Here is a 27,716-nt window from a genome sequence, read left to right on the forward strand (position 1 = left end):
GAGCTTCCTTTGAATGGATTTGGACAAAACTTCACAGAGTGATAATATTGAATCCCAGAAGGCATACTAGGGGGGTTGAGGTCCTTGTTGGACCTCCCGTTGGTGTACATCAGACAGAACTTTGACACAGGAAGACTGTTCTGGGGCTTTCACTGGATGGATTTGGATGAAAACTTGAATGAACTGTAATAACTGACAGAAATGACCATAATTCAATGAACTAAAATAACTGACTGAAATGGAGGTGGGGAAGACAAAAAATATTACGTACCCAAAAGCCTTGGAATAGCAACATTGGTAAATGAAGGATAACTTTAAACCAATCCCGCAATGTAAAAGTGATTTTAAAACTGAACAGAAAGGAAAGCTTGGAATCAGGGCTACTGGCATCACCTTAAAAAAGATAAGACACTGGGCAGCCACCTCATGGGTGTGTTGAAAGAGCTGCCAAGCTGCTAATTATGTTGAAAATGTTACATCCAATTCATTGATAACTTAATAACTTGAAAATGTAAACAAAGGCAATGTCGGATACTTCAGCTAGTTATAAAAACATGTCTCTACATTATCCATATCAACTTCTCAAGTTAGGTATGTGATAATTATTTATGTAAGAACCATATTTGCCTACTCTACCGAAACGGCTGGGAGGCTTCTGAAAATTGGGTGGTGCTTCCAGCCTCCCGATGGCCAAGTCTCCTAACTGGGCGCCGTCCACCCGCATCCCTACCGCATCGGCCAGCACCTCCCCCAAGCTGCAGTCGGAAGTGGGCTGTCCAGGGGGGGGCCTGATAACCTGATTCCTGCTGAATTGCATCATTGTGGCCCCGCCCCCTGCCTCACAATGCCTGTATTCTCAGCATTGCATTGTGGGCACCCCCTATTCCACCCCTGTACAGCGTCGTTGACCCCCCACCACACTCCCTCATGATGCAAACCCCCCCCCCCCTCTTCCCCCAGTACTGACCTAGCTGAATATAGGCAAGTATGGTAAGTAATAAAATTTTCTGCAGATCCAATAACGCACACTTAATATTATTATTATAATTACTATTCTCATTCTTATTTTGATGATGATTATTATTATTATTACTATTATTATTATTATTATTATTATTATGTACCCATGCTGTTTATGCTGTTGAAATAATGTATACATCTGGATTAGTCACTAGTGATATGCAACACATGTCTTTGTAGGAGCTTCTTGTATTTAAAGATTTCAACTGTAAACTTCTACCAATCACACATTTTCACACTCAGTTTATGAGGGAGTATAATGTAATATAGGCAATCTCTGCCTTTGCCACAAGAGGACAATAACAATATTGCATTAGCCTACAACAATCAAATGTACATTGTGTAATAGGGTCTAATTCATAGGTGCACATTGGGCCGATATAAGCGGAATTGGCTGATGTTTGTAGTACTGAGTCGCACAACGCATGCTCCCTATTGTTACAGCACAGAGGGCCTTAATCAGAGATGGTCGCAAATGCTGTCAAAGCTGCAATTCCATATGCAGCATCCCTGCGAAAATATGAAAATGACCCAGCCGTTGTCTTGTACACAGAAGCCCACCTCCGGCATTTTACATACGCCGTTTAAGTACAGAAATTGGAACATCGGAACATTGGTCGTACATCAAACTTCTGAATAAGCCTATGCTGTCCCAGGAGAGAAGAGCTCCCCTAAGATTTTGGGGTCTCTCTCGCTGCGGAGAAACTCACTAAAGAAAGCACAGCAAAAAGTCAAGAAGGGTCTATGTTTTTCTAACCACCCCGTTACCTTCCCAAAAAGCTGACTTCATCTCTCTCACTTTGCACAGAAATCCTGTAAGTAATCACCGTCGCTAATCCATCACCGCATGTGTGCAGTGCTGTTTGATGCATGCACAGTGGTAGGAAATCAGTCCAGTTGCTAATAAAAGCATTGCCCTTTTAAATATCAGACAAACTGTAAACACGCTCAGAAGCATCAGGTTTTACAACCCGGCGCTGGCTCACCACATAAATCATGTCTCCCTGCTTTGGTGTAAGCCCCCCTGGCTGGTTACTGGAAAGACGGGGAGTACCTTACTTTGGTTTTCACCCCAGTTTTCCTGTACCAGACTGGGCTCAGAGATCAGGGGCTGGTTATGTTTTTGGTAAGGGCGGATGGTGGCATGCAATTTTTTTTATAAAATTTAACTCTTTTTTTTTAAACTGTATAATATACAAAAGCAAGCACAGATCATACTGGTCTGTGCAGTACTTTGAATCCATTGCTGACTGTTAGCGGATTAATACTTCAATTTTGCTGTGGAGTCTATTGTAAATGTTGCAATCATATACCCCTTTCACACAGAAAATGAAATTCCCAGGTGAAGAAGTTCTACCTGGTGATTTGTCAAAAAACACGAGTCCTTTTGTGGAAGGGTCAGCCCGGGTTGAAATTCCTGGGACTTCGACTCAGGAATGTACCAGTGTTGGAGACCCCAGGAATTTCGACCCGGGTTGACCCTTTCACACAGACGAAATACCCGTTTTGATCTGCAAATTTCCGGGTAGAAATTCTTGACCCGGTAATTTGCTTATCTGTGTGAAAGGAGGGGTCAAGCAGAGACCGGCAAAATGACCCGGCACTGAAATGCCGGGTAATTGCAATCCTTTAGTAAATTGGTGATGTTGACCATCAAAACTGCTGCGATGTCCATGGATTTGGTTTAGAAGTCAAACACAATTCTTAGTAAATTTACCCCATAGACCAGTCGTTCCTGAGCTTTCTAGTATCACAGCACCCTAGAGTATCAGCACTTTTTCCACGGCACCACTAGGCAAAAGTTTCTTGCTGAGAAATTCAGCAAAAATTATTAAATGAAGTAAATAGTGCTTATACAGTATGCCTTCCTTATGTTCAGTTATGTGCTGGTGGAGAGGTTTGCGCTTCTCTTTGTCCACATAATCTATGACTGGCAACAACCAGCATTAGTTCTGTCCACATCATTGACCCAGCAGTATCTTTGAGTCTGGAGACACCTGGTGTGGAAAGAAAGCCCCCCTCAGGCAGGATAGTCTTGGGGGTTCCTTGGGAATGGGGACTCTTTTATTAGAGGGGTCCCCTACTTACTGAGGAACTCCAGACCTGGGCTGACCAGTTTGGTGGTGACTTACATGATGGCAGGGGCACGTTATAATGTGTGTCTTATTGATAGGACATAAGCCCCCTGGCAAGTACAACACGGTGCTAGTTACTGGAAAAATCGGGTGGTATTCAGTATCCCAGGGCTCAGTATAGCGGTGCTGGAATCCCCACACCCGGCATACCGACAACTATTCTCCCTCTTGGGGGTCCACGACCCCCCTGGAGGGTGCATAAATAGCATGGCGCGCGTAGCACTCCACTGTGCCCGCAGCGTGGCAAGCGCAGCGAGCCCTCAAGGGGGTCATTTGCGCTCGCCCAGCTTTCAGTATGCTGGCAGTCGGGATCCCGGCGCCGGTATGCTGGCCGCAGGGATCCCAGCCGTCGGCATACCATACTACGCCTCTGTTGTTCCACTGATTTTCCATTACCAAATTAGACTCAGATGTCCGGTGGTTGCGCCTTAGGGGTAGGACTCCTAGCTATTTTTTTTCTAAAATGTAACACTTTCTTAACACCGTAACACACCAAAGCCTGTACTGATAACTGTGCAGTGCTTTGGACAAACCTACAACTCACAGACAGGTCTACAGTATTTCATTTGTCTATTCTTATGTGACTTTTTTTTTTATCCGATTTTGACTGATTTTCCAAACACAATGTCTAGTAAATCCAGGATTTCTATTTGTGTCTATGTAAATAATACAATGTTTGCTCTGATGGTGTATCACTCTCTTTTGGCATGATAAATCGTATTTAACATGCGATTTGCTGACGATTTTGCAGTTAATAGATCTCCGATTTGCACAACCATCAGGAAGTCACAGAAAACCATCAAATAAACAAAAATATTTTTTTTGTAAATGTACTCCTACAGTAGGTGTTTATTACAGGTGAACTGTATTGTGTCGGTGTGTGTTACAGGTACTGTGTAGGTGTGTGTTACAGGTGAAATATACTCTGGAGGTGTGTGTCACAGCTGGATTATACTCTGTAGGAATGTGGTACATGCAACCTGTACTATGTAATTGTGTTACAGGTGAACTGTATTATGCAGGCAGGTGATACAGGTAAATTGTACTGTGTAAGTGTTTATTACAGGTGAACTGTACTGTTTATGTTTTTGTTACAGGTGAATTGTACTGTGTAGGTGTGTGTGTTACAGGTAAATTGTACTGTGTACAGTAAGTGTGTTACAGGTGAATTGTTCTGTCTACGTGTTTATTACAGGCTGACTGTAGTGTGCAGGTGCGTGTTACAGGTACTGTGTGGTTGTCTGTTGAAGATGAATTGTACTGTGTTTGTGTGTTACAAATGGACTGTGCTCTTTAAGTGTCTGTTACATGTAAACTGTACAATATAACTATGTGTTACAGTTAAATTGCACTATGTAGGCATGTGCTACAACAAGTGACTCGTACTGTGTAAGTGTGTGCTACAAGTGAATTGTACTGTGTAGGTGTGTGCTACAGGTGAATTGTACTGTGTGGGTGTGTGCTACAGGTGACTTGTACTGTGTAGGTGTGTGCTACAGGTGACTTGTACTGTGTAGATGTGTGCTACAGGTGAATTGTACTTTGTAGGTGTGTGCTGCAGGTAAATTGTACTGTGTAGGTGTATGTTGCAGGTGAACTGTACTGTGTAGGTATATGTTGCAGGTAAATTGTACTGTGTAGGTGTTTGCTGCAAGTGAATTATACTGTGTAGGTGTGTGCAACAAGTGAATTGTACTCTGTAGGAGAGTTTTACAGGTGCATTGTACTATGTAGGTATGTATTACACATGAATTTTACTGTGTAAGTGTGTTGAATGTGAGTGGTATTTTATGTGCCAAGTGAATTGCACATTGTTGATGTGCTACATGTGAATTACACTATGTAGGTTTGTATTATATAGACACCTATAGGTATAGGTGACCTGTACTATATAGGTATGACGTGTTACATGTGAAATATAGTGTGTGTGTGTGTGTGTGTGTGTGTGTGTGTGTGTGTATGTGTGTGTGCTTGCGTGTGTGTGTGTGTGTGTGTGTGTGTGTGTGTGTGTGTGTGTGTGTGTATTAAAGGGGTATTTTACTGTGTATTCTTTGTTACAGATGAATTGATGTAAGTGTGTGTTATAGTTAAATTGTACTTTTTAGGGGTGTTATAGGTGAAATGTACTGTGTATGTGTGTGTTTCAGGTAAATTGTACTACAAAGCTGTGTATTAAGAGTAGATTGTACTATGTAGCTATGTGTTACAGATGCATTGTACTATGTAGGTACTGCGTGTGTTACACATGAATTTTACCGTTTAAGTGTGTTAAAGGTGAATGGTATTTTTTGTTGTACAGTATGTGCCAAGTAAATTGTACATTGTAGATGTGTTACAGGTGAATTGAACTGTATAGATGTCTTTTATACTGTAGGATTGTGATATAGGTATGTGAAACAGGTGAAATATACTGTGTGGGTGTGTGTTAAAGTGGTATTATACTGTGTAGGTGTGTGTTACAGGTAAACTGTACTGTGTAGATGTGTGTTACAGGTGAATTGTACTGTGTAGATGTGTGCTACAGGTGAATTGCACTGTGTAGGTGTATTACATGTGAATTGTACTGTGTAGGTGGGAGTTACAGGTGAACTGCACTACCTAGGTATGTGTTACAGTTAACTGAATTGTCCTGTGTAAGTGTGTGTTACAGGTGAATTTTAGTATGCACAGTGTGTGTGTTTTCATAGGTAATTTAACTGTTTAAATGTGTGTACTGGTGAATTATAGTTAAAGTTGCTGGTGAATTTATGGTTTAGGCTTATGTCACTGGCGAATGATGTGGTCTTGATATTTGATATAGGTACAGGGTGTGTGTGTGTGTGTGTGTGTGTGTGTGTGTGTGTGTGTGTGTGTGTGTGTGTGTGTGTGTGTGTGTTACAAGTATTTTCAGTGGTCTATGTCTGAGACTAGACTGAGATGAGACTACATTCTGTAAAGTGTATTATACATGTAAATTGTGTTAGCTTGGCGTGGATAACATTGTGTGACCTAAGTGCATTGTGTGGTCTATATGTGGCTGTGTTACCGCCCGATGCCTTATGTGGTCTGTGTGTGTGTCAATATGCATGTCACAGGTGTAATGTGTGGTCTACTGGATCCATTTATCATTGAATATTTGTGGCCAAATCCCTGAAAACACCCATTTTCAGAGGTTAACACGTGTATCACTGAGGGACCGCAGCAGATATCTCCATTCCCACCAGCACCCGCAACTCCCATAGGTTTGTATGGGGGATACGATGTTGCCAGATTTACCAACTTGATTTTGGCTCCTGCAGCTTTCGCCATCTGAAGATGGCGGTAGCCCCTTGTAACCTATGGGCTACACTTCGTATAGTTAGCTGTGAGAGGGTTTTCCTCACATATCTGTGGCCAACGGCACTGCACATGCACAGGAGCCCCAGGAGCACATTGCCAGATGCATCATCGTTTCGAAAGTGATAAATTGGAGAGTGAAAAAGTACCAGCCAATCAGCTCCTAACTTCCATGTCACAGGCTGTGTTTGAAAAATGGCAGTTAGGAGCTGATTGGCTGGCACTTTTTCACTCTCCATTTTATCACTTTCTAAGCGATGATGCATCTAGCCCAATGTCCCTGCGGGTGCGCCATCATACATACCACTATTAGAATTGCATATTGCAAAGCGATTCTGTCTGCTCATACGGCTCCCAGATCGCATTGCATAATGCAATTCTCAATAAAAGGTCCCCTAAGTGAGTTTCTGGTCTATGTGTTTTATAAGTTAATTGTGTCTGTGGTGTATAAATGTTTGTGTTACAGATGCTATATGAGCAGGGTGTGGTTCATTAGGTCAACGTCGACATGATCACTAGATCGACATGGTCATTAGGTCGACATGGAAAGAGGTCGACATTACTTTTTTTTTTACTTTTTGGGTGTAGTTTTCTTCAAAAAATGACGGGGAACCCCAGTTAGTGCACCGTGACCCCACGCATGGCTTCCTTCAGACACGGTGCCTCGCTCCGCTACCGCTGCGCTCGCCACAGGTTACCGTTCCCAATTGTAGTACACGTGGATCGTTAAGTATGAAAAAGGTCAAACATTTTAAAAAATTGAGAAAAACTCATGTCGACCATTTTTCATGTCGACCTAATGCATGTCGACCAAACGTGGTCGACCCAATGTATATCGACCTAACTCATGTTGACCTAATGACCGCCATCCATATGAGCAGCCTGCTTGTGTATTATAGGTGGTTTGTGTATATATACAGTATATGTTTGTTACAGGTGAACAATGTTGTCTATGTGTGTTCCAAGTGATTTGCTTAATCTGTGTGTTCTAGATGAATTGTGTGGTTTTTGTGTGTGTTACTGGAGTTTTAACTGATCCCGTGTTAGTTGTGTGGTCTGTGTACGTTACACCTAGTTTGTGTGGTTTAAGTGTGTGTGTTACAGTTGCATTGCGTGGTGTGTGAGAAGTAAGAATATTACACAGCAGAGCCATCTACGTTGCGTGCACAGCGAGTTTCAGCACCACAGCTTGTGGACATCTCCCAGGTCACCCGTGGAATGCGAGAGGAGCGGCGCTGAATGCTGTGAGGCCAACGTAATAATCCCCGTCTAGACTATTGTGTATCCATCTATGCAGTCTATACACCCCAGCTCATGTGCTGAACTTTTCCATCAACTCCATATGTATAAATTGTCCGGATCTCTGTCTGATATCAGTCTCCCTGACCTGCAGCAGCATAGGAAATAAGTGTACTCAGAAACTTACTACAGTATACACCACAATTAACTGGATATCTGATATTACGGGGCAGCACAATAGTAAGACACAACATGACAGATTTACCAGTAATATCTACCTATACTGAGCTTATACCAATTCTCCAGAAGCTGGTTGCTAAGCAACCAGATCACATACAAAATGATATTAGAGGTACCACCTGTGCAGACGCTGCAAAGAACCAAGCGGGGCACCATACACCTGTAATCACTTACAGCATCTGACAGCAGCACTCACCCTCAATGCAACAGATCCTCCAGAGCCCGGAGTGGGTGAGATCCCCTTTGGTCTTCTTGGGTTGAGTCTGAGAATCATCCATAGTTAAGTTAGTTCCGTTACAGATGTGAGCCCGGGAGTACAGCCAGTAATCTGTGCCAATAGCGATGGTCATTAGACTAAAGGCTGCGAAAGCCCCCACTGTGGTCAGCAGCATCTGTACCCCACGATCACACCACACCATGGTGCTTCATATTCCACAAACACAGCCTGGAGGTGGAGCAAGACTGAGCAACAGGAACTGGCTGCTGTGTCCCCTGGGATCCCTGGGTGAGGCAGCCAGAGATTCAATCCACAGTCTCCGACAAAGGAATGAGAGGGACATGGGGTGCCTCATCCACTGTGAAATGATTAGTGTGTGGGGTCCAGGCCACTCTGTATACAGAGCGTAGACAGGAAATTCTGAGCACTTTTGGGGAATCACTTCAATACTGATTTACTGAGACGAGAGCTTCTGCTCTAATGTATAACTCATTAAGACGCTTGGGGTACAAACCTTCCATCTAGCACACTCCCCTTTTCCTTCCCTCCAATCACAAAGGACTATGCAAATAGGCATGTGGGGTTCTGGCTGGCCGAGACCCCCCTGGGAAGACTACAGAGAGGAAAACAACACGTTCCATCCAATAGCCTGATAAAGCACTGATGGTTTGATGATAGTATACTAGCTCCATGCCAAGGCAATAGAGATGCTGGCAGAGCCAGGCTAGTGCATCCCCTAGGTGTGTGGACTTTAACCCCTATTCCATACAGATAACATTGCATGTAAGCACAGGATGCCGTCTAACAACTAGAAGTTTTCTCCTTTGTTGATGTAAAGGGGAACATCACACATCCAGGTGATTTATGCAGCAGGGGGTGGCTGACTTACATATTTATGATGTGTTAGTATGAGGGAATAATCTCTCTTTTTACTGAAATACTTACAATAGTGAGTGTCAAATGTACCTCTGCTTGAAAGCTGAATGGTTAACTGAGCCTCCCTCTCTACTGTATATAACCCCTTCACTGTGATCATCTTTCCTACCCTCCATCCCTCCCTCCCTCGTTTCTTTGTTTGGAGAAGCTCAGAGGTTTACACTTAGGGAAAGGAAGGGTGATGTTGCAAACAACTGTGGTTTTCTTTTATTTGAGAATGACAGGTATTTACAAGGTGTGGGTAATAGCCAGATCCTATTCCATACTAAGTATATTGAAAGAAAACGGATCCAGTCCTTGAAAAACTGAATTCGGAGCGATTATCGGCACTGCGCATAAGCTGTGATTTCACTCCGCACGCGCAAAGGTATCTTTGCAATTCCGCATGCAGTGAAGGGTCCATTTGGGGGAGGTACCAGGGCTGGCTACAAAAATGCAGGCGTGTATATGCTTTCAGTTGTGAACATGTACGCAGAGCAACATGGTGCCAGTGTCGCTAATACTGCGGCCATACCTATAGACTCACTCAGGAAGTCGATGTCCATCATTATTGCGTTGATGCTGCGTATGTGTACGCAGTTGCTAAGGACTTTGAGATGGCTCAGTGGGCATCTATATTATTTTCTTGGTGGCAGCTTATTATTATTGTTATTATTATTATCCTTTATTTATATGGCGCTACAAGGGATCTGCAGTGCCCAATTACAGAGTACATAAACAATCAAACCAGGAAAACAGTGACTAATGGGCCCTACACATTAGGCAACATCAATGAAAGATATGAACGATCTTGTTCATTAATGAATAAGATATCGTTCTTATCTTTCAGTGTGTAGGCACCAACGATGAACGATGCACGGCCCCACACTCGTTCAACGTTGGGGCCGGGTCGCTTTTACATGCAGGCCAATATGGAGGACAATCTCGTCCATATTAGCATGCATTGCTATGTGACCGGGTGACTGGGGGAATGAAGAAACTTTACTCCCCCTGTCACTCTCCCCCCCCCCCCCGCGCGCCCCATCGGCTGTCGGACATCTTGGCGGCCTAATGTGTAGAGCTCATTACAGTTGAAGACAATATAGGACAAGTACAGGGTAAATAAACATATTTGCATCAGCAGATGACACTGGAATAAGTATCAGGTGGCAGAAAATCGCGGGATTTGGTGCAGTCGAGGATTATTAAAGTAAGAAAAGGATAAGCACATGAGGGAAGAGGGCCCTACTCGTGACAGCTTACATTCTAAAGGGGAGGGATCACTTCACTTGCGATGATTAGCAATTCTGTAGCTTGAAAATTTGCAGCTGCCCTAAGTTCACACATGTACTCTCAGAAAAGCTGGGTCCACACTAAATTCGCACATACCCGGATCTTGCCTAATATGCAGGAAAACACAGATCCACATGTGTGCGTATTTAGTGTGGATCCAGTTTTTTAAGTAGACGTAATGGATATGGTTTTTGTAATAGAATTACAATTTATCTATTTTTTTGTTTTTTTTCAACAGACTTAATGTGGATCTGGCTTTTCTTAAAGTGTAAAATAGCGAGGATCCTACTTTTTCTGTGTGTGAGTGTGAATTTAGCGTGGACACGGCTTTTTTGAGTGTGTGTAGGGGTGAATTTAGGGCCTCATTCTGACCTGATCGCAGCAACAAATTTGCTAGCTAATGGGCAAAACCATGTGCACTGCGGGGGGGGGGGGGGGGGGGGCAGATATAACATGTGCAGAGAGAGTTAGATTTTGGTGGGTTGTATTGTTTCTGTGCAGGGTAAATACTGCCTGCTTTATTTTTACACTGCAATTTAGATTTCAGTTTGAACACACCCCATCCAAATCTAACTCTCTCTGCACATGTTTTATCTGCCCCCACCCCCCCTGCAGTGCACATGGTTTTGTCCATTATCTATCAAATTTGCTGCTGTGATCAGATCTGAATTAGGCCCCTAGTATGGATCCAGCTTTTTCAATAGACTTACAGTGGAGCCGACTTTTTCAGTAGACTAAAGCTGGGTGCACACTGGAGCGTTGATATCGCTTACATCGCTCAGTGTGTACCCAAGACTGCACATCAAACCAAGCGTCCGTCGCTAGCGTCCTGTGTTAATGAAGGACGAAACATGGTCGTTCCGTCCTTCATTAAAGTCGGCCCAGTGTGTAGGGGCAATTCAGGTTGATGGGGATTCGTTCCTATGTCAGAATGAATCCCCGTCGTGCCAGTGTGTACCCAGCTTAAGAAATATAGAAATTAATATGGATATGGCTTTTCTGGGAGAGACTAGATGGGCCAAGTGGTTCTTATCTGCCGTCAAATTCTGAGTGTGTGTACGTGTGAATTCAGTATAAATCTGTCTTTTTCAATAGTCTTACAATGAAGCTGGCTTTTTCAATAGACTTCATATGGATCCAGCTTTTCTGGGTGTGCATGGGATTAAATTTAATGTGGTTCAGACGTGTGTCTGTGTGTGCATGTGTGTGAATTTAGTGTGAATACTGCTTTTTCAATAGATTTACAGTGGATCCAGCTTTTTCAATAAATGTAAATGCATTTTCAGACTCCAGCTGCTTCCTACTGTACAGTATGGTGATTTGAAAACCGCACATTGAGCAACTGCTTGGTACTGTACATTCCCTTCTTTGTTTGTATCTCTGTTTTCAGTTCTCTTAATAATACAAACTTTTTTTATAGGTATTTTTTAATATTACTCTCTTGTCAGATGAGCCATACAAGGTTTGTTTTCCTGATTTTAATTTTATGTTTTTTTTATTGCTACAGTCTGTGTTAACATCTATGAACATGAGATTAGCTGTGGGCTTTTTGTTTCTTAGGATCTGGGGGATTGTTATCAAAGAATGTGATTTTCTTTAATTCTTAATTTCATTCACTGTACAGTATCTTTCTGAAAATGTTCAAATCTGGCAGACTGACATTTGAAATCTGTAGGGTGTTTCTCTTTGTTATCAATTAAGAAACAATATTGCCAGCAACTATTACTTTGGGGGATAGAAATAGAATAGGTGCAGATCGCTTTCCTTAAAAAAGCCTTCTCAGGAGAAATGTCTAAAACAATCTTTTCAGTACAGACTTTCCTCATCTTGCTTGAATCTGAATAGCGATTGTGAATGACAAGATGCCTGGATGGAAAATGTCTTGTCAGAAATGTCTGTGATTAAACAAGTAACGCAACATGATTTCCATTTCCAGCAAACTCAAATGTTCAAATGTCCCTCGGCTGCTGGTGGAAATAAATTTGTTTTGAAATGTAAAACAAAGTTGTAAATAGTAATTAAAGTAGTTTGTGCTGTGCTAACTATTCCTAATCTACTATTGTGTGTCAGTTTTACTATTCTAACAGCTCAGACGGGTGTAGTAGGGTATGCCGGCGGCCGGGCTCCCGGCGACCAGCATACCGGCGCCGGAATCTCGACCACCGGCATACCGACAGCGTGGCGAGCGCAAATGAGCCCCTTGCAGGCTTGCTGCACTCGCCACGCTGCGGGCACGGTGGCGCGCTACGCACGCCACGCTATTTATTCTCCCTCCAGGGGGGTCGTGGACCCCCAAGAGGGAGAAAAAGTGTCGGTATGCCGGCTGTCGGGATTCCGGCGCCGGTATACTGTGCGCCGGGATCCCGTCAGCCGGAAAACTGAAGACCACCCACTCAGATATTTAGCTATTGTGTCAACACCAAGATAAGGGGTAGCATTAGCCTAGATCTGATGAAGAGTGCTAAAAAAAATAAAAAATTCCATGGCTAGCAGCGTCCTAAATAGCGTTATCCGCAGCTGAACATGATACTGTGTTTGGGTAAGCATCGCAAGTGTCCCTCTGTGAAGGTTATTGCCTGTGATAGCCGATAATATTTCTCATCATCAAGGTGCATTGATAAATAGGCAGAAGTGATAACTCCTTTGAAAAAAATGCATTTGCAGGATTTTACGTCATAAGTAAAGGCCCATTTATCAAGAATTGCATTTGCAATACAATCTGGGTACGATATTAGCATCCAGATTCACATTGTAGGATACGATTCTTATGGTCAAATGCATGACTGAGCAACCGGAGCCTGTCCCTGAGATGTGCTCAGTGTGGTGCCGGGGCCACTGCGCATGCCCTGATCCCACTGACAACGCATGCACAGCAGCCATTGCTGGGGAAGGTTGCTGGGAGAACCCTCTGCTGGCTAAGTCCCATCTGCGATGAGTAGCCCATAGGTTATAGCAGGCTAATGCCATCTTTAGATGGCGATAGCTGCAGGGACCAATCTCTGGAATGCTTTGCATTCAGGAGCTTGGTATAACTGGCAACATCGCATCGCCATAGAATCCTACGGGGGTTGCGGCTGCATGCAGTAATGGATGTCCCTCTGTCTTATATTTGGGGGATACTAAATATTTGTGGTTACCCTGTGAAAACAGGTATTTTCAGGGAATAAGTCGCAAATTTTCAATGATAAATGGTCCCTGTAGACTCCTAACTACAGATGGTAAAGAAGGACTCAGCTAGCCCTCCCCAGTAATCTCTGGATACGCATGTGTTGTCTTATGACAACACAGTAGCTGTGCCGGGTGTGATCTCGGTAGTAAAGTGGTCGCATTAGCAATTCCTTTACACATTACAGGGAAGGGATCTTACAGGAGCCCTGACCCTGTATGTTTTGTTTTTGTAAATTCCAACGGGTATGGGTCATTAGGTCGACAAGATTTAGGTCAAACCCTATTGGTCGACATGCACTTGGTCGACAGGATGACTAGGTCGACATGGTCATTAGGTCGACATGAACAAGGTCGCCATGGAAAAATGTCGACATGAGTTTTTTAAAACTTTTTTTAGTATTGTTTTCTTTGTAAAGTGACGGGAAACCCCAATTAGTGCACCGTGTCCCCTCGAAGCGAGCCATGCTTCGGGCAAGGTGCCTTGCTCCGCTGCACTCGGCACAGGTTACCGTTCCCAATTGGAGTCCACGTGGATAGTAAAGTATGAAAAAGTAAAAAAAATGAAATTAAAAAAAATGTGAAAAACTCATGTTGACCTTTTTCCATGTCGACCTTTTCCATGTCGGCCTAATGGCCATGTCGACCTAATGACTGTCGACCTAATGACCGTAAGCCATTCCGACTATAAATAAGAAGATCTTAAGAAATTGTAATTATCAGGACCAACTCATGAATATTGGTAAATATGCCCCTTAGAGAGATATTATGCATTGATTCCGTACAAGCTATCCATAGTTTACTTAAATGATGCAATATAGTAAAACTTTATAATATTAGTTATACTCTCAAATTTCATTCTCTAGTACTCAATCTTCTGCTCCCATGTGCTCCCCGGAGCTTTTTCCATAGTTTCATATCTCTTTCTCTGAGGACCTCTTCTAGTTTTGCAATCTTGAGACTGACTCCTTTTCCTGTACTTCTAATGCTGTTTAAATGGAATTCAGTTCATAAATACTTTTTATATTAAGTAACATCTATTTTAATATCACAAACATGCTCTGCACTTAGAATTGTTATTGGCAGAATTAACTAATACACCTTTCAGATCGCAATATGCCGGGTAGGGTTGCCATCGCTGGCAAGGGCAAAGCCGACACCGGGGGCAGGGACGGGGCTGGGAGATAAGATAATCTCCTCGTTGCCTCTGCCTATGCTGTGAATGGGTCCCACTACAGCAACCCGTTCACACTGCACCTGACTCGGTAATATCCCGGGAATAACCCTGCTTTACTCCTAGGTTGACTTACCGGGTCAGGTGACCCGGGAATTCGGTAGTGACCCCTTTCAAACCACACAGCGTCCCGCGTCAACCCGGCAATAAACTGGTTCGATACCGGGTTATTTGTGCGGTGTGAAAGGGGTATCACTGGTATAACAGACAATGGAGTAAGGTCAACCTTTATACTGGCCGGTATAAAAATGGATTTCCATGTGCTTTATTCATTATATTTCACATGTTCTATCTTGATTATTAATTCAGATAGACCCCATTAGTAAACTGTATAGCATTAGTTTGTATATGTATATCACATACAGTATATAGACATCACTGGGGAGGGAGATGCGACCAAAGAATGAATAGAGAGCATCTATAGGCTCCACTCCAGGCATTGTCTATATAATGAAGATATTTTCCTCTGTCCTGCATTATATCACTTTATACTGTGCTGTTATATGTTGTGTTGTCACTGATAGTGTCATATAGTATCTGAGTGTAGGCAGGATTCCAGATTTTTGTATGAGAGTCCAAAAAGCTCTTATTTCACTGCTAATGCTAAGAATTTATGTGCACACAGTAATCATGTGTTGTATTTGATCCCCAGCTTGTAAAACCCAGTTTCTGTAATGTTTTCATGTAGTCACAGAGGGGACTTCTTCAGAGCCCCGAAACTGTCATCTCTTTTTATTGTCTTGGACTCTGCAAGGTTTCCGAGCTGTCTGCAGATCTGACAATCTTAAAAAATCAGCCTTAACATTGGAGGATACCCTACAGCTACAGTGATTCAGTGGCCGCTCAGTGTGGGGTTTAGTCAAAGCCGATTATTGCATGTTATATTCACTGCAGCTTCACTTTGTGTGAGATCTGGGCTTTAAAAGGACGTTTTCTTTTATTTGTTTACAGCCTTGAATTTCCAGTTGTTTAACTGTTCATGAGCAGGGTTTAGAATGACACCTGGTGCCAGAACCAGCTTAAACAATATAGCGCAATGCAGAAACTCTCTATAATTCCTGAAACCTCATCACTGTATGCGTGGATGGTCATATATAACGCCTTACGACCAGTATTGTAATGTGTATAGCCAATTGAGTGAACTTCCTGTGCAATCAGATCAGAATAGAAAAAAAAATCCTATTGGCTAATCACCTAAAAAAAATAAAAAAATAAAAAAGAGACGGAAATTAGGTGAAAAAATATAATGGTGTACAGCCATGTCAAATCTGGAAATTGGGCTTGATCGGTGAACCACCAAATATGTGGTAGATTTTATGTGGCTATATCTACCACATGCCTACTGAAATGACAGAGCTAATGGTAAATAGATAGAGTTTAATCTTCCAAAAAGTTCAGTTTCAGTGTAGTAATATTCTCTGCTAACACAGTGATGTATAAAGCTATATCACTACTGTATCTCATTGTCATATTTATAATGGGTGCAGGGTGTGTGATGCTCACGGGCCCCTGGTTTCAGGACTGCTTCGCAGTGCACACCCTGCTGCACCCATAGTATACTTACCCTGTGTCTGCAAGTATATCCCTCCTCCTCCATGGCACCATCTTCCCAGTGACATATTCGGGAACATGCCCTTGTGCAGTTAGAGCCAAGGGATTTATTTACTAAGATTTGTGTTTCTGCCGAATTGGTGGGAGTTTGAACTCGAATTTTATCAGTCATATTTTTCTGCAACTTTTTGAAATAATTTTAGATAATTTACTAAGCTGCCGAGTTTTCGTTTTTCGTATTTTCCGATGTTGATGTTATTCGTATTGTCGGGCAGTGTTTTACGGGAGTGATTAGTAAAACACTGCCGGACATAACACAATGAAGCCTGGCCCGATCAGTGAGATCCCTGCAGGGCTTCATTGTGTACAGTATGAGAGGAGTTTAAACAGTTTAAATTGTAAAAAAAAAATTGCGGGGGGTTCCCCTCCTAAGCATAACCAGCCTTGGGCTCTTTGAGCCGGCCCTGGTTGTTTATATACTGGGGGGAAATTGGCTGGGGTCCCCCGTATTTAGACAACCAGCACCGGGCTCTTGGGCCAGACCTGGTTTCAAAAATAAGGGGGACAAAAGACGTAGGGGTCCCCCATATTTTTAAAACCAGCATCGGGCTCCACTAGCCGAGAAGATGATGCCACAGCCGGGGGACACTTTTATACTTGTCCCTGCGGCCGTGGCATTAGCCCCCCAACTAATCACCCCTGGCCAGAGTACCCTGGAGTAATGGGAACCCCTTAAATCAAGGGGCCCCCCCTCCAGGCACCCAAGGGCCAGGGGTGAAGCCCGAGGCTGTCCCCCCATCCCTGGGTGGAGGATGGGGGACTAATAGCCTTTTTGAATGTAAAAAAAGAATATTGTCTTTTGTTGTAGAACTACAAGTCCCAGCAAGCAACACACACACACACACACACACACACACACTGTGATAGTACAATTTTATTAAAACACACTTACACATTCATACATACTTACCTACATCCCACGCCGACCAATCACGTCCCCTTCTCCATGTAGAATCCAAACGTTTATCTGTAAATCCAAAATTCCAATATACTCACCTTATTATCCAGTGATGATCGGTCCTCTTTGATCCTAATCCTTGTCAAAAAAACAAACCAAAAGCCCGATCCATGCCACTAAAGGGGTTCCACAAGAGTGACCCCAAGTTCCCATCATAGGCCAGAATGGAACTGCCCTAAGCTCCATTGTAGCCGCTGCGCTCCACCTGATTGACAGACTAGTAGCGCACAGCCAATCAGGAGAGCGCCATGACGTGGCGCTCCCTGATCGGCTGCAGGGATCTTCAGTGACAGGACTCATGGGGGGTCCTGGCATTCGGGGAAAGAGGTTCCATGTGTAAACATGGAACCCCTTTAGTGGGTTTTAATAAAATTGTACTATCACAGTGTGTGTGTGTATTGTTTTTATTTGGGTATTTCTTTTGTTGTAGAACTACAGGTACCAGCAGGCCCGTTATTTACACACATGCTGGTACTTGTGGTTCTCAGGGATGGGAGGGACAGCCTCGGGTTTCACCCCTGGCCCTTGGCCCCTTGATTTAAGGGGTCCCCACTCCTCCAGGGTACCCTGGCCAGGGGTGACTAGTTGGGGGGTAATGCCACGGCCACAGGGACCAGTATAAAAGTGTCCCCCAGCTGTGGCATCATCTTCTCGACTAGTGGAGCCCGGTGCGTGTTTTAAAAATATGGGGGATCTTTTGTCCCCCGTATTTTTGGAACCAGGGCCGGTCCAAGAGCCCAGTGCTGGTTGTCTAAATACGGAACACCCCAGGCAATTTTCCCCTGGTATTTAAACAACCAGGGTCGGCTCAAAGAGCCCATGGCTGGTTATGCTTAGGAGGGGGGACCCCGCGCAATTTTTATTTTTTATTTTTAACTATTTCAGTCCCCTTTCCACAGATAAGCATGTACGGATCTCACTGATCCGTGCATGACTATCTGAACACGCCAGCAAACAGCAGGTCTATTTGAAAGCTCCTTTTTTTACGATTTCTATGCTTTCCCGGCAGTGTTTGGCTATTGTCGGCAGTGAATGAGAATACGAATTCTTAGTAAATTACCGAGTTGTATCAAATAACAGCCGTGTTTGACCGATGGTCTATTCATTCGTAATTGTGAACTCTGCCTGGAAAAACAATACAAATAGCCCCAACACTGCTGAGATTTGTGTTTAGTAAATTCCAGTGATCACACTTAGAAGAAAAATACAAACTCAAATAAAATAGGGACCTTAGTAAATATATCCCCAAGACTCTGGAATCTGTGTAAGAGCCTTTGTTCTCTTGTGCGCATGCACCATCTTCCCGTATATCACTTTATATGCTGTGAATCTGATGTATACAACTGAACACTATATTAATAGACATCTTAAAAGAATGATGTCATATATACAAAGGTATATTCTTCTTGTTAGCCAAGGAGACCGCTGGTATTATTGTAATACTGTAGGTTGTGATTTGCTGGTCCCTGCATGATATAAATTAGATAACCATTTGATTTAAAGTGGCAATTAGTTTGAAAGTAAGACCAGGTTGATTTACATATACATATTTATATAAGCTTTGTTTATAGTAGATGAGTTAACGGGCATTATATAAAAAGGGGTAAGAGATTACAATGATTTGCAGTGTTCAGAGAGGATGGGTCAGGATACCCAACAATGAGAAAACATACAGGCAGCAATTGCATTTGCTTGGATATAGTCTTGGATAACGGGGGTCATTCTGAGTTGATCGCTCGCTAGCATCTTTTTGCAGCGCTGCGATCAGGTTAAATCTTGGCAAAACTGCGCATGCGTATGCACCGCAATGCGTAGGCGCGTCGTACAGGTACAAAGCGAATGGTTGCTGAGCGATGGATTTAACAAAGAATCCATTCGCACAGCCGGATCACAAGAAGAGGGCACTTGTGGGTGTCAACTGACCGTTTTCTGGGAGTGTTTGGAAAAACGCAGGCATGTCCAAGCGTTTGCAGGGCGGGTGTCTGACGTCAATTCCGAGACCAAAAAGACTGAAGTGATCACAGCGGCTGAGTAAGTCAAGCGCTACTCAGAAACAGCAAAAAACGTTTTGTGCCATCAGCTGCAACAGCGTTCGCACACTTGCAAAGCGAAAATACACTCCCCCATAGACAACGACTATCTGATCGCAGCGCTGCAAAAAGTTGCTAGCGAGCGATCAAATCCGAATGACCCCCATAGAGTAGTGAACATTGGGGCAAATTTATTACACCCAGTGATAAAGCAATGTTAAAGAAGTGATAAGTGGAAGGTGATAAAGCAATAGCCAATCAGCTCCTAACTGTCATTTTTCAAACCCGTAATGATTGACTGGTGCATTATTACCTTCCACTTATCACTGCTTTATCACTTCTCCAGGCGAAATACATCTGCCCAATTGACTTTTCATCTTCACAACATGCTGATGCCATTGTACATGAAATCATGAAGAATGATTAATATTTCATGTCTGAAAATATTATATTGATAGTTAATGTTTTCAGAAAAAATAAGATTTTAAACCTACCAGTAAATCTTTTTCTCCTAGTCCGTAGAGGATGCTGTGGACTCCGTAAGGACCATGGGGTATAGACGGGCTCCGCAGGAGACATGGGCACCTAAAAGAACTTTCTAGTATGGTGTGCACTGGCTCCTCCCTCTATGCCCCTCCTCCAGACCTCAGTTAGAGAACTGTGCCCAGAGGAGATGGACAACACGAGGAAAGGATTTTGTTAATCTAAGGGCAAAATTCATACCAGCCCACCAGGGCTGTTTCTAGCCAATTTGGCTCCCAGTGCGAGATTTAAAAATGCGCCCCCCATGACATAAAAAAATGTGACACCCCCCCCACACACACACCTAGATGAAAAACAAACAAACTTGTGCGCGCACCCGGCAAGGGGGCGTGGCCTCATCTAAATGGGTGTGGCCTCATTTAAATGGGCATGGCCTCGTCTGAAAAGACTACCTCACAATCCAGTTTTTGACCCTGCTCCAACAGATCACGACCACCACAGGAAAAAAAAAATCTACCATATTAAGCCCCACACAGTAATGCCCCCTGCACCATATTATGCCACACACCGCAATGCCCTTGATACATTAAATCCCCACACTACGGCAGGCAGTCCCCATTTTACACATTGAGAGAGAGAGAATACTTACAGAGGCGATTACCGCTCTTCGGCCCGCCTCACCAGTCGCTCCTCGTGCCGGCCTTTCCCTCTTCCTAACTTGGATCCCCATCTGTACTCCGGGGGGGAGTTTCGCGGACTGATGGGGTTGCGTCGTGATGTAACGACGCAACCGCGTCATTCCGTGAAACTCCGCCCCCGAGCGGCTTACTCGGGGAGAAATAGGAGGGGGCAGCAGGGAGCCACAGTTAGTGCCGCGGCGGGCGCCCGGTGCGGTTGCACTGCTCGCCTGCCCCAAGAAACGGCCCTGCAGCCCACACCAATCATACCATATAACCTGGAATACACATAACCAGTTAACAGTTGCAAGATTCATACCAGCCCACACCAATCATACCATATAACCTGGAATACACATAACCAGTTAACAGTATGAACAAACAACAGTACCGGTCCAAGACCGAGTCTAACTGTAACATAACCCTTATGTAAGCAATAACTATATACAAGCCTTGCAGATTTTCCGCACTGGGACGGGCGCCCAGCATCATCTACGGACTAGGAGAAAAAGATTTACCGGTAGGTTTAAAATCTTATTTTCTCTTATGTCCTAGAGGATGCTGGGGACTCCGTAAGGACCATGGGGTTTATACCAAAGCTCCCAGTCGGGCGGGAGAGTGCGGATAACTCTGCAGCATTGACTAAGCAAATGCTAGGTCCTCATCAGCCAGGGTATCAAACTTGTAGAATTTAGCAAAAGTGTTTGACCCCGACCAAGTTGCTGCTCGGCTAAGCTGTAATGCAGAGACGCCCCGGGCAGCCGCCCAAGAAGAGCCCACCTTCCTAGTGGAATGGGCCTTTACTGAATGCGGTAACGGCAATGCAGCCGTAACATAAGCCTGCTGAATCGTGTTACAGATCCAGCGAGCAATAGTCTGCTTCGAAGCAGGCGCGCCAATCTTGTTGGCAGCATACAGGACAAACAATGCATCTGTTTTCCTAATCCTAGCCATCCTGGCTACATCAATTTTTAAGGCCCTGACTACATCCAGGGACATGGAATCCTCCATGTCACTCGTAGCCACAGGCACCACAATAGGTTGGTTCATATGAAATGAAGACACCACCTTGGGTAAAAATTGAGGACGAGTCCTCAATTCCGCTCTATCTACGTGAAAAATCAAGTAAGGGCTCTTGTAAGACAAGGCCGCCAATTCTGACACATGCCTCGCAGATGCCAAGGCTAACAACATGACCACCTTCCAGGTGAGAAATTTCAACTCCACCGTTTTAAGGGGTTCAAACCAGTGTGATTTAAGGAACTGCAATACCACGTTCAGGTCCCATGGTGCCACCGGGGGCACAAAAGAAGGCTGGATGTGTAGTACTCCTTTTACAAACGTCTGGACTTCTGGGAGAGAAGCCAATTCCTTCTGAAAGAATATTGATAAGGCCGAAATCTGTACTTTAACAGAGCCTAACTTTAGACCCATATCCACTCCTGTCTGTAGGAAGTGGAGAAAACGACCCAGATGGAAATCTTCCGTAGGAGCATTCTTGGTTTCACACCAAGAGACATATTTCCGCCAGATACGGTGATAATGTTTTACCATCACCTCCTTCCTAGCCTTTATTAGAGTAGGTAATACCCTTCTCCACTAGTATCCGCCGTTCAACCGCCATGCCGTCAAATGTAACCGCGGTAAGTCTTGGAACATGCAGGGCCCCTGCTGTAACAGGTCTTCCCTTAGAGTAGGAGGCCAGGGATCTTCCGTGAGCATCTCCTGAAGATCTGAGTACCAGGCCCTTCGAGGCCAGTCTGGAACAATGAGTATTGTTTGTACTCTTTTGTGATGAGAGGAAGAGGAGGAAACACGTAGACCGACTGGAATACCCATGGTGTTACCAGAGTGTCTACTGCTATTGCCTGAGGGTCCCGGGACCTGGCACAATACCTCCGAAGCTTCTTGTTGAGGCGTGACGCCATCATGTCTATTTGAGGAACTCCCAAGAGATCCGTTATCTCTGCAAAGACTTCTTGATGAAGTCCCCGCTCTCCTGGATGGAGATCGTGTCTGCTGAGGAAGTCTGCTTCCCAGTTGTCCACTCCCGGAATGAAGACAGCTGACAGAGCGCTTACGTGATTTTCCGCCCAGCGAAGAATCCTGGTGGCTTCCGCCATCGCGACTCTGCTTCTCTTTCCCGCCTTGGCGGTTCACATGAGCTACTGCTGTGACATTGTCTGATTGAATCAGAACCGGTAGGTTGCGAAGAAGAATCTCCGCTTGTCGAAGGCCGTTGTATATGGCCCTTAGCTCCAACACGTTGATGTGTAGACAGGACTCCTGGTCTGACCATAGTCCCTGAAAATTTCTTCCTTGGATGACTGCTCCCCATCCTCGGAGGCTCGTGTCCGTGGTTACCAGGATCCAGTCCTGAATGCCGAACCTGCGACCCTCTAGAAGGTGAGCACTTTGCAGCCACCATAGAAGAGACACCCTGGCCCTGGGGGACAGTGTTATTTTTTTGATGTAATTGTAGATGGGACCTGGACCATTTGTCCAGAAGATCCCATTGAAACGTCCTTGCATGGAACCTGACGAAGGGAATGGCCTCGTAAGTTGCCACCATTTTCCCCAGAACCCGAGTGCATTGATGAGCTGACACTCTTTTCGTCTTCAGTAGTTCTCGGACCATGTTCTGGAGGTCCTGGACTTTTTCCAATGGGAGGAAAACTTTCTTTTGTTCCGTGTCCAGTATCATGCCAAGGAAGGCTAGTCGAGTTGTCGGAACCAACTGTGACTTTGGTAGATTGAGAATCCACCCATGTTGCTGAAGCACTCTCTGAGAGAGTGCCACGTTCTCCAGTAATTGCTCTCTTGATTTCGCTTTTATCAGGAGATCGTCCAAGTATGGGATAATTGTGACTCCTCGCTTGCGCAGGATCACCATAATTTCCGCCATTATCTTGGTGAAAATCCTCGGGGCCGTGGACAGCCCAAACGGTAACGTCTGAAACTGGTAATGACAATCCTGTACCGCGAATCTCAGGTACTCCTGATGAGAAGGATATATGGGGACATGAAGGTAAGCATCCTTTATGTCCAGTGACACCATAAAATCCCCCCCTTCCAGGCAGGCTATAACCGCTCGGAGCGATTCCATCTTGAATTTGAATCTTTTCAGGTACAGGTTCAGGGATTTTAGGTTTAAAATGGGTCTGACCGAACCATCCGGCTTCGGGACCACAAATAGGGTTGAATAATACCCTTTTCCCTGTTGGCTCAGGGGAACCCTGATAATCACTCGCTGTTGACACAGCGTTTGAATTGCAGCTAGCACTACTTCCCACTCTGGAGTAGAAGCTGGTAAGGCCGACTTGAAAAATCGGCGTGGGGGCACCTCTTCGAATTCCAGCTTGTAGCCCTGGGAGACTATTTCTATCACTCAAGGGTCCACGTCTGACTGAACCCAGACTTGGCTGAATAGTCGAAGGCGTGCCCCCACCCGAGCGGAGCCCCAGCGTCATGCGGTGGAGTTAGCGGAAGCCGGGGAGGATTTCCGCTCTTGGGAACCAGCCTCAGCAGGTGTCCTCTTGCCTCTACCCTTACCTCTGGCGAGGAAGGAGGAGCCCCGACCTCTTCTGGATCTATGCGACCGAAAGGACTGCATCTGATATTGTGGGGGTTTCTTTTGCTGTTGGGGAACAAAAGGTAAAAAGGTCGACTTACCCGCAGTAGCTGTAGAGATCAGGTCCGCGAGGCCGTCCCCAAACAATACATCACCTTTGTAAGGTAAAACCTCCATATGCCTTTTTGAGTCTGCATCCCCCATCCATTGGCGTATCCACAAGGCTCTTCTTGCCGAAATAGCCATAGCATTGGCTCTTGAACCCAGTAAACCAATGTCTCTTTGAGCGTCCCTCATATATAAGACTGCGTCCTTAATATGAGCTAATGTTAACAAAATTGTATCCCTATCTAGGGTATCAAGGTCAGCTGACAGTGTATCTGTCCAAGCTGCTACTGCACTACATACCCATGCCGACGCAATTGCCGGTCTAAGCAAAGTACCAGTATGAGTGTAGATAGACTTTAGTGTAGTCTCTTGCATGCGGTCCGCAGGGTCCTTGAGGGCTGCTGTGTCAGGGGACGGTAGCGCCACCTTCTTGGAAAGGCGTGTTAAGGCTTTGTCCACTGTGGGAGAGGATTCCCAACGTACCCTGTCCTGTGTAGGGAAAGGGTACGCCATAAGAACCCTTTTGGGAATCTGCAGTTTCTTATCTGGAGTTTCCCAAGCTTTTTCACATAACTCATTAATTTCATGGGAAGGAGGAAAGTTTATAACCTGTTTCTTTCCCTTAAACATGTGTATCCTCGTGTCGGGCACCGAGGGCTCATCAGTGATATGTAACACATCTTTTATTGCAATAATCATGCACTGAATACTTTTTGCCACCCTGGGGTGCAACCTTGCTTCATCATAGTCGACACTGGAATCAGAGTCCGTGTCGGTATCTGTGTCCCTTATTTGTGAGAAGGGACGTTTCTGAGACCCCGACGGGTCCTGTGAGTCGGCACAATCTATAGATTGATTACCTGCCGACGCTCTGGACTCTGCTTTGTCCAGTCTTTCATGCAGTGAAGCTACACTAGCATTTAACATATGCCACATATTCATCCAATCCTGAGTCGGCACCGCCGACTGAGACACACCACTCATCTGTTCCACCTCCTCTTTGGATAAGCCTTCCGTTTCAGACATGCCGACACACGTACCGACACACACACTGGGATATAACTATAAGGGGACAATTCCCCAAAGAAGGCCATTTGGAGAGACAGAGAGAGAGAGTATGCCAGCACACACCAGCGCCAACTGACCCAGGGAAAAAAACCCAGATAGCGCTTTTACATATAAATGTATACAGAATTCCCCACTCACTGCGCTTTAAATATGTGCCCCCCTCTCTTATTTTCAGCCCTCTGATGCTCAGCAGGGGAGAGTCCGGGGAGCCAGCGTTCTCTACAGCCTCTGTGGAGAAAATGGCGCTGGTTAGTGTTGAGGGATCAAGCTCCGCCCCCTCGCGCGGCGGGCTTTGGTACCTCTCGAGATTTTGGAAAAAAATGGCGGGAATTCGTAGTTTACTGCCCCGCAGCCTAACTACATGCTTCTTGCCTAAAAACGAGGTTTATTGCTGCCCAGGGCGCCCCCCCCCCCCGCGCCCTGCACCCATCAGTGCCAGGTGTGTGTGTAAATGTGGGAGCAATGGCGCGCAGCTACCTGCTGCGCTCTTACCTTATGAAGATCTGAAGTCTTCTGCCGCCTGACGTCTTCTTATGATCTGTCATACTCACCCGGCTTCTTTTTTCCGGCATCTGTGAGGAGGATGGCGGCGCGGCTCCGGGACGAACCCCAGGGTGAGACCTGTGTTCCGACTCCCTCTGGAGCTAATGGTGTCCAGTAGCCTAAGAAGCAGAGCTCTTAACTCTTAAGAAGTGGGTCTGCTTCTCTCCCCTCAGTCCCACGATGCAGGGAGTCTGTTGCCAGCAGAGCTCCCTGAAAATAAAAAACCTAACAAAATTCTTTTTACAGAAAACTCAGGAGAGCTCCTGTAATGCACCCAATCTCCTCTGGGCACAAGATCTAACTGAGGTTTGGAGGAGGGGCATAGAGGGAGGAGCCAGTGCACACCATACTAGAAAGTTCTTTTAGGTGCCCATGTCTCCTGCGGAGCCCGTCTATACCCCATGGTCCTTACGGAGTCCTCAGCATCCTCTAGGACGTAAGAGAAAAATAGTTACTCTGGCTAGTTGAGAGGATGGCACACACTAAGTGATTGTCAGACGGCCTCTGATTGGTATAAACTAAACGGTTTCCATATCATGGACGAAGAGTAATAATAGTGGGAATAAAGGGCTGTTCTTAGGAGCATTGAATGTCAGACAGAATGTGAAGTATATGCATAAGGAATGAAAACATTATCCAGGTGGCAACAAAATGAGTGTACTGTATATACTGAATAGTTATCACTGTGGAACTAAAGCCTACTGGGACTCCGCTGTGCTGGTTCCCATGCATGCTCTGAAGCAAAAGCAATGTAATTGGAAATAAGCTTTAAAAGAAGTGTGGAGATAGGGAAAACCAGGAGGTGCTCCTAGATTTGGGCATTGCAGAGTCAGTGGTATTGAAGTAGAGTTACTCATTGATCATGCTGGATGCAAACCAATACTTGTCATTTCAAACATAGGAAAGATCTGTGACTTGCAGTAAAGAAAGCATTTATGGATATAAATGGAATGAGCAATACATTTGGGAAATAACACAAGGGGGTTAAAAACTTTAACCTCAGACCACAACGTGCAATGAGAAATCAATAAGACATGAGCAAATCAAATATGCAAATGTATGGTTAGTTGAGGTGTTACTAGTGAGCTGCTAGTGTATAAATCACTGTGCAATTATAGGGAAGGAGACACATAAAAATTACCCCCTCCCCCCCCCCCCCCCCCCACTATTATGGTAAGTGAACCCCTTGCAGTTTCTTCATCCTGTACTTGGATTTATGTCTCTTGTATTCCTTCAGCACTGAAAGCACTTTCCTTGTGCTAATGGCTGTTGTCTTATGTCATTGATCTGTGTCTAATCACCAAGCACTGCAGGGACACCAGACGGAGTGTTAATTAACAATGTGCTGTGGTGGTAAGTGGAAGCTAATTAGTGAGAACACAGGTGTTACAAAATGCTACACTATGATAACATTGTGAACCAGGGACCTAAACATGAGCTGTCTCTGGACATTAGAATGCTGACAATTCCAAGCAGGTACCTGGGTTGACATCACATGTGGCACTTTCTGGAAATGCTGTTTCCATTATTATGTTGTGGTCTAATGGATCTGATGCAATAACAAAAAAAATCAGAATCAGAATCGACTTTATTGGCCATGTTCACTCGGTTTACAATGCTTCGCCAAACAACAACATAAAAAGAATAAACATTACATAGTACATAGCATAACATGCATACCCACATTACATATATTGTTTATAAAACACTGTTTACAATTACATAGCAGTTGACTTTTAGGCATAATTTAGTAAGTGGACAGCTAGCGGAAAGAAGCCTTTTTTGGTTCTGGTCAACTTGGCGAGAATGGACCTATAATACCTGCCTGATGGAAGTGTTTCAAACAGGACGTGACCAGGGTGCAGCTTGTCTGCTACGATTTTCCCTGCCCGCT

The 27,716-nt window shown here is 44.6% G+C and overlaps 1 protein-coding gene across 2 annotated transcripts in view; it reads right to left on the reverse strand.

The window, feature by feature from the left end:
* Positions 1–8,638, reverse strand: part of CACNG4 (calcium voltage-gated channel auxiliary subunit gamma 4) — a 288,522-nt gene extending 279,884 nt beyond the window's left edge. For both annotated transcript variants that reach the window (XM_063963629.1, XM_063963628.1), the window contains exon 1: positions 8,146–8,638. In XM_063963629.1, coding sequence (XP_063819699.1) covers positions 8,146–8,368 — 223 coding nt within the window. In that variant the 5' untranslated portion in view covers positions 8,369–8,638. The remainder of the gene's footprint in view (positions 1–8,145) is intronic.
* Between the last annotated feature and the right edge of the window lie 19,078 nt (positions 8,639–27,716).

This window comes from Pseudophryne corroboree, chromosome 3 (assembly GCF_028390025.1).
Source record: "Pseudophryne corroboree isolate aPseCor3 chromosome 3, aPseCor3.hap2, whole genome shotgun sequence".
In the NCBI taxonomy this organism is placed as follows: domain Eukaryota; kingdom Metazoa; phylum Chordata; class Amphibia; order Anura; family Myobatrachidae; genus Pseudophryne; species Pseudophryne corroboree.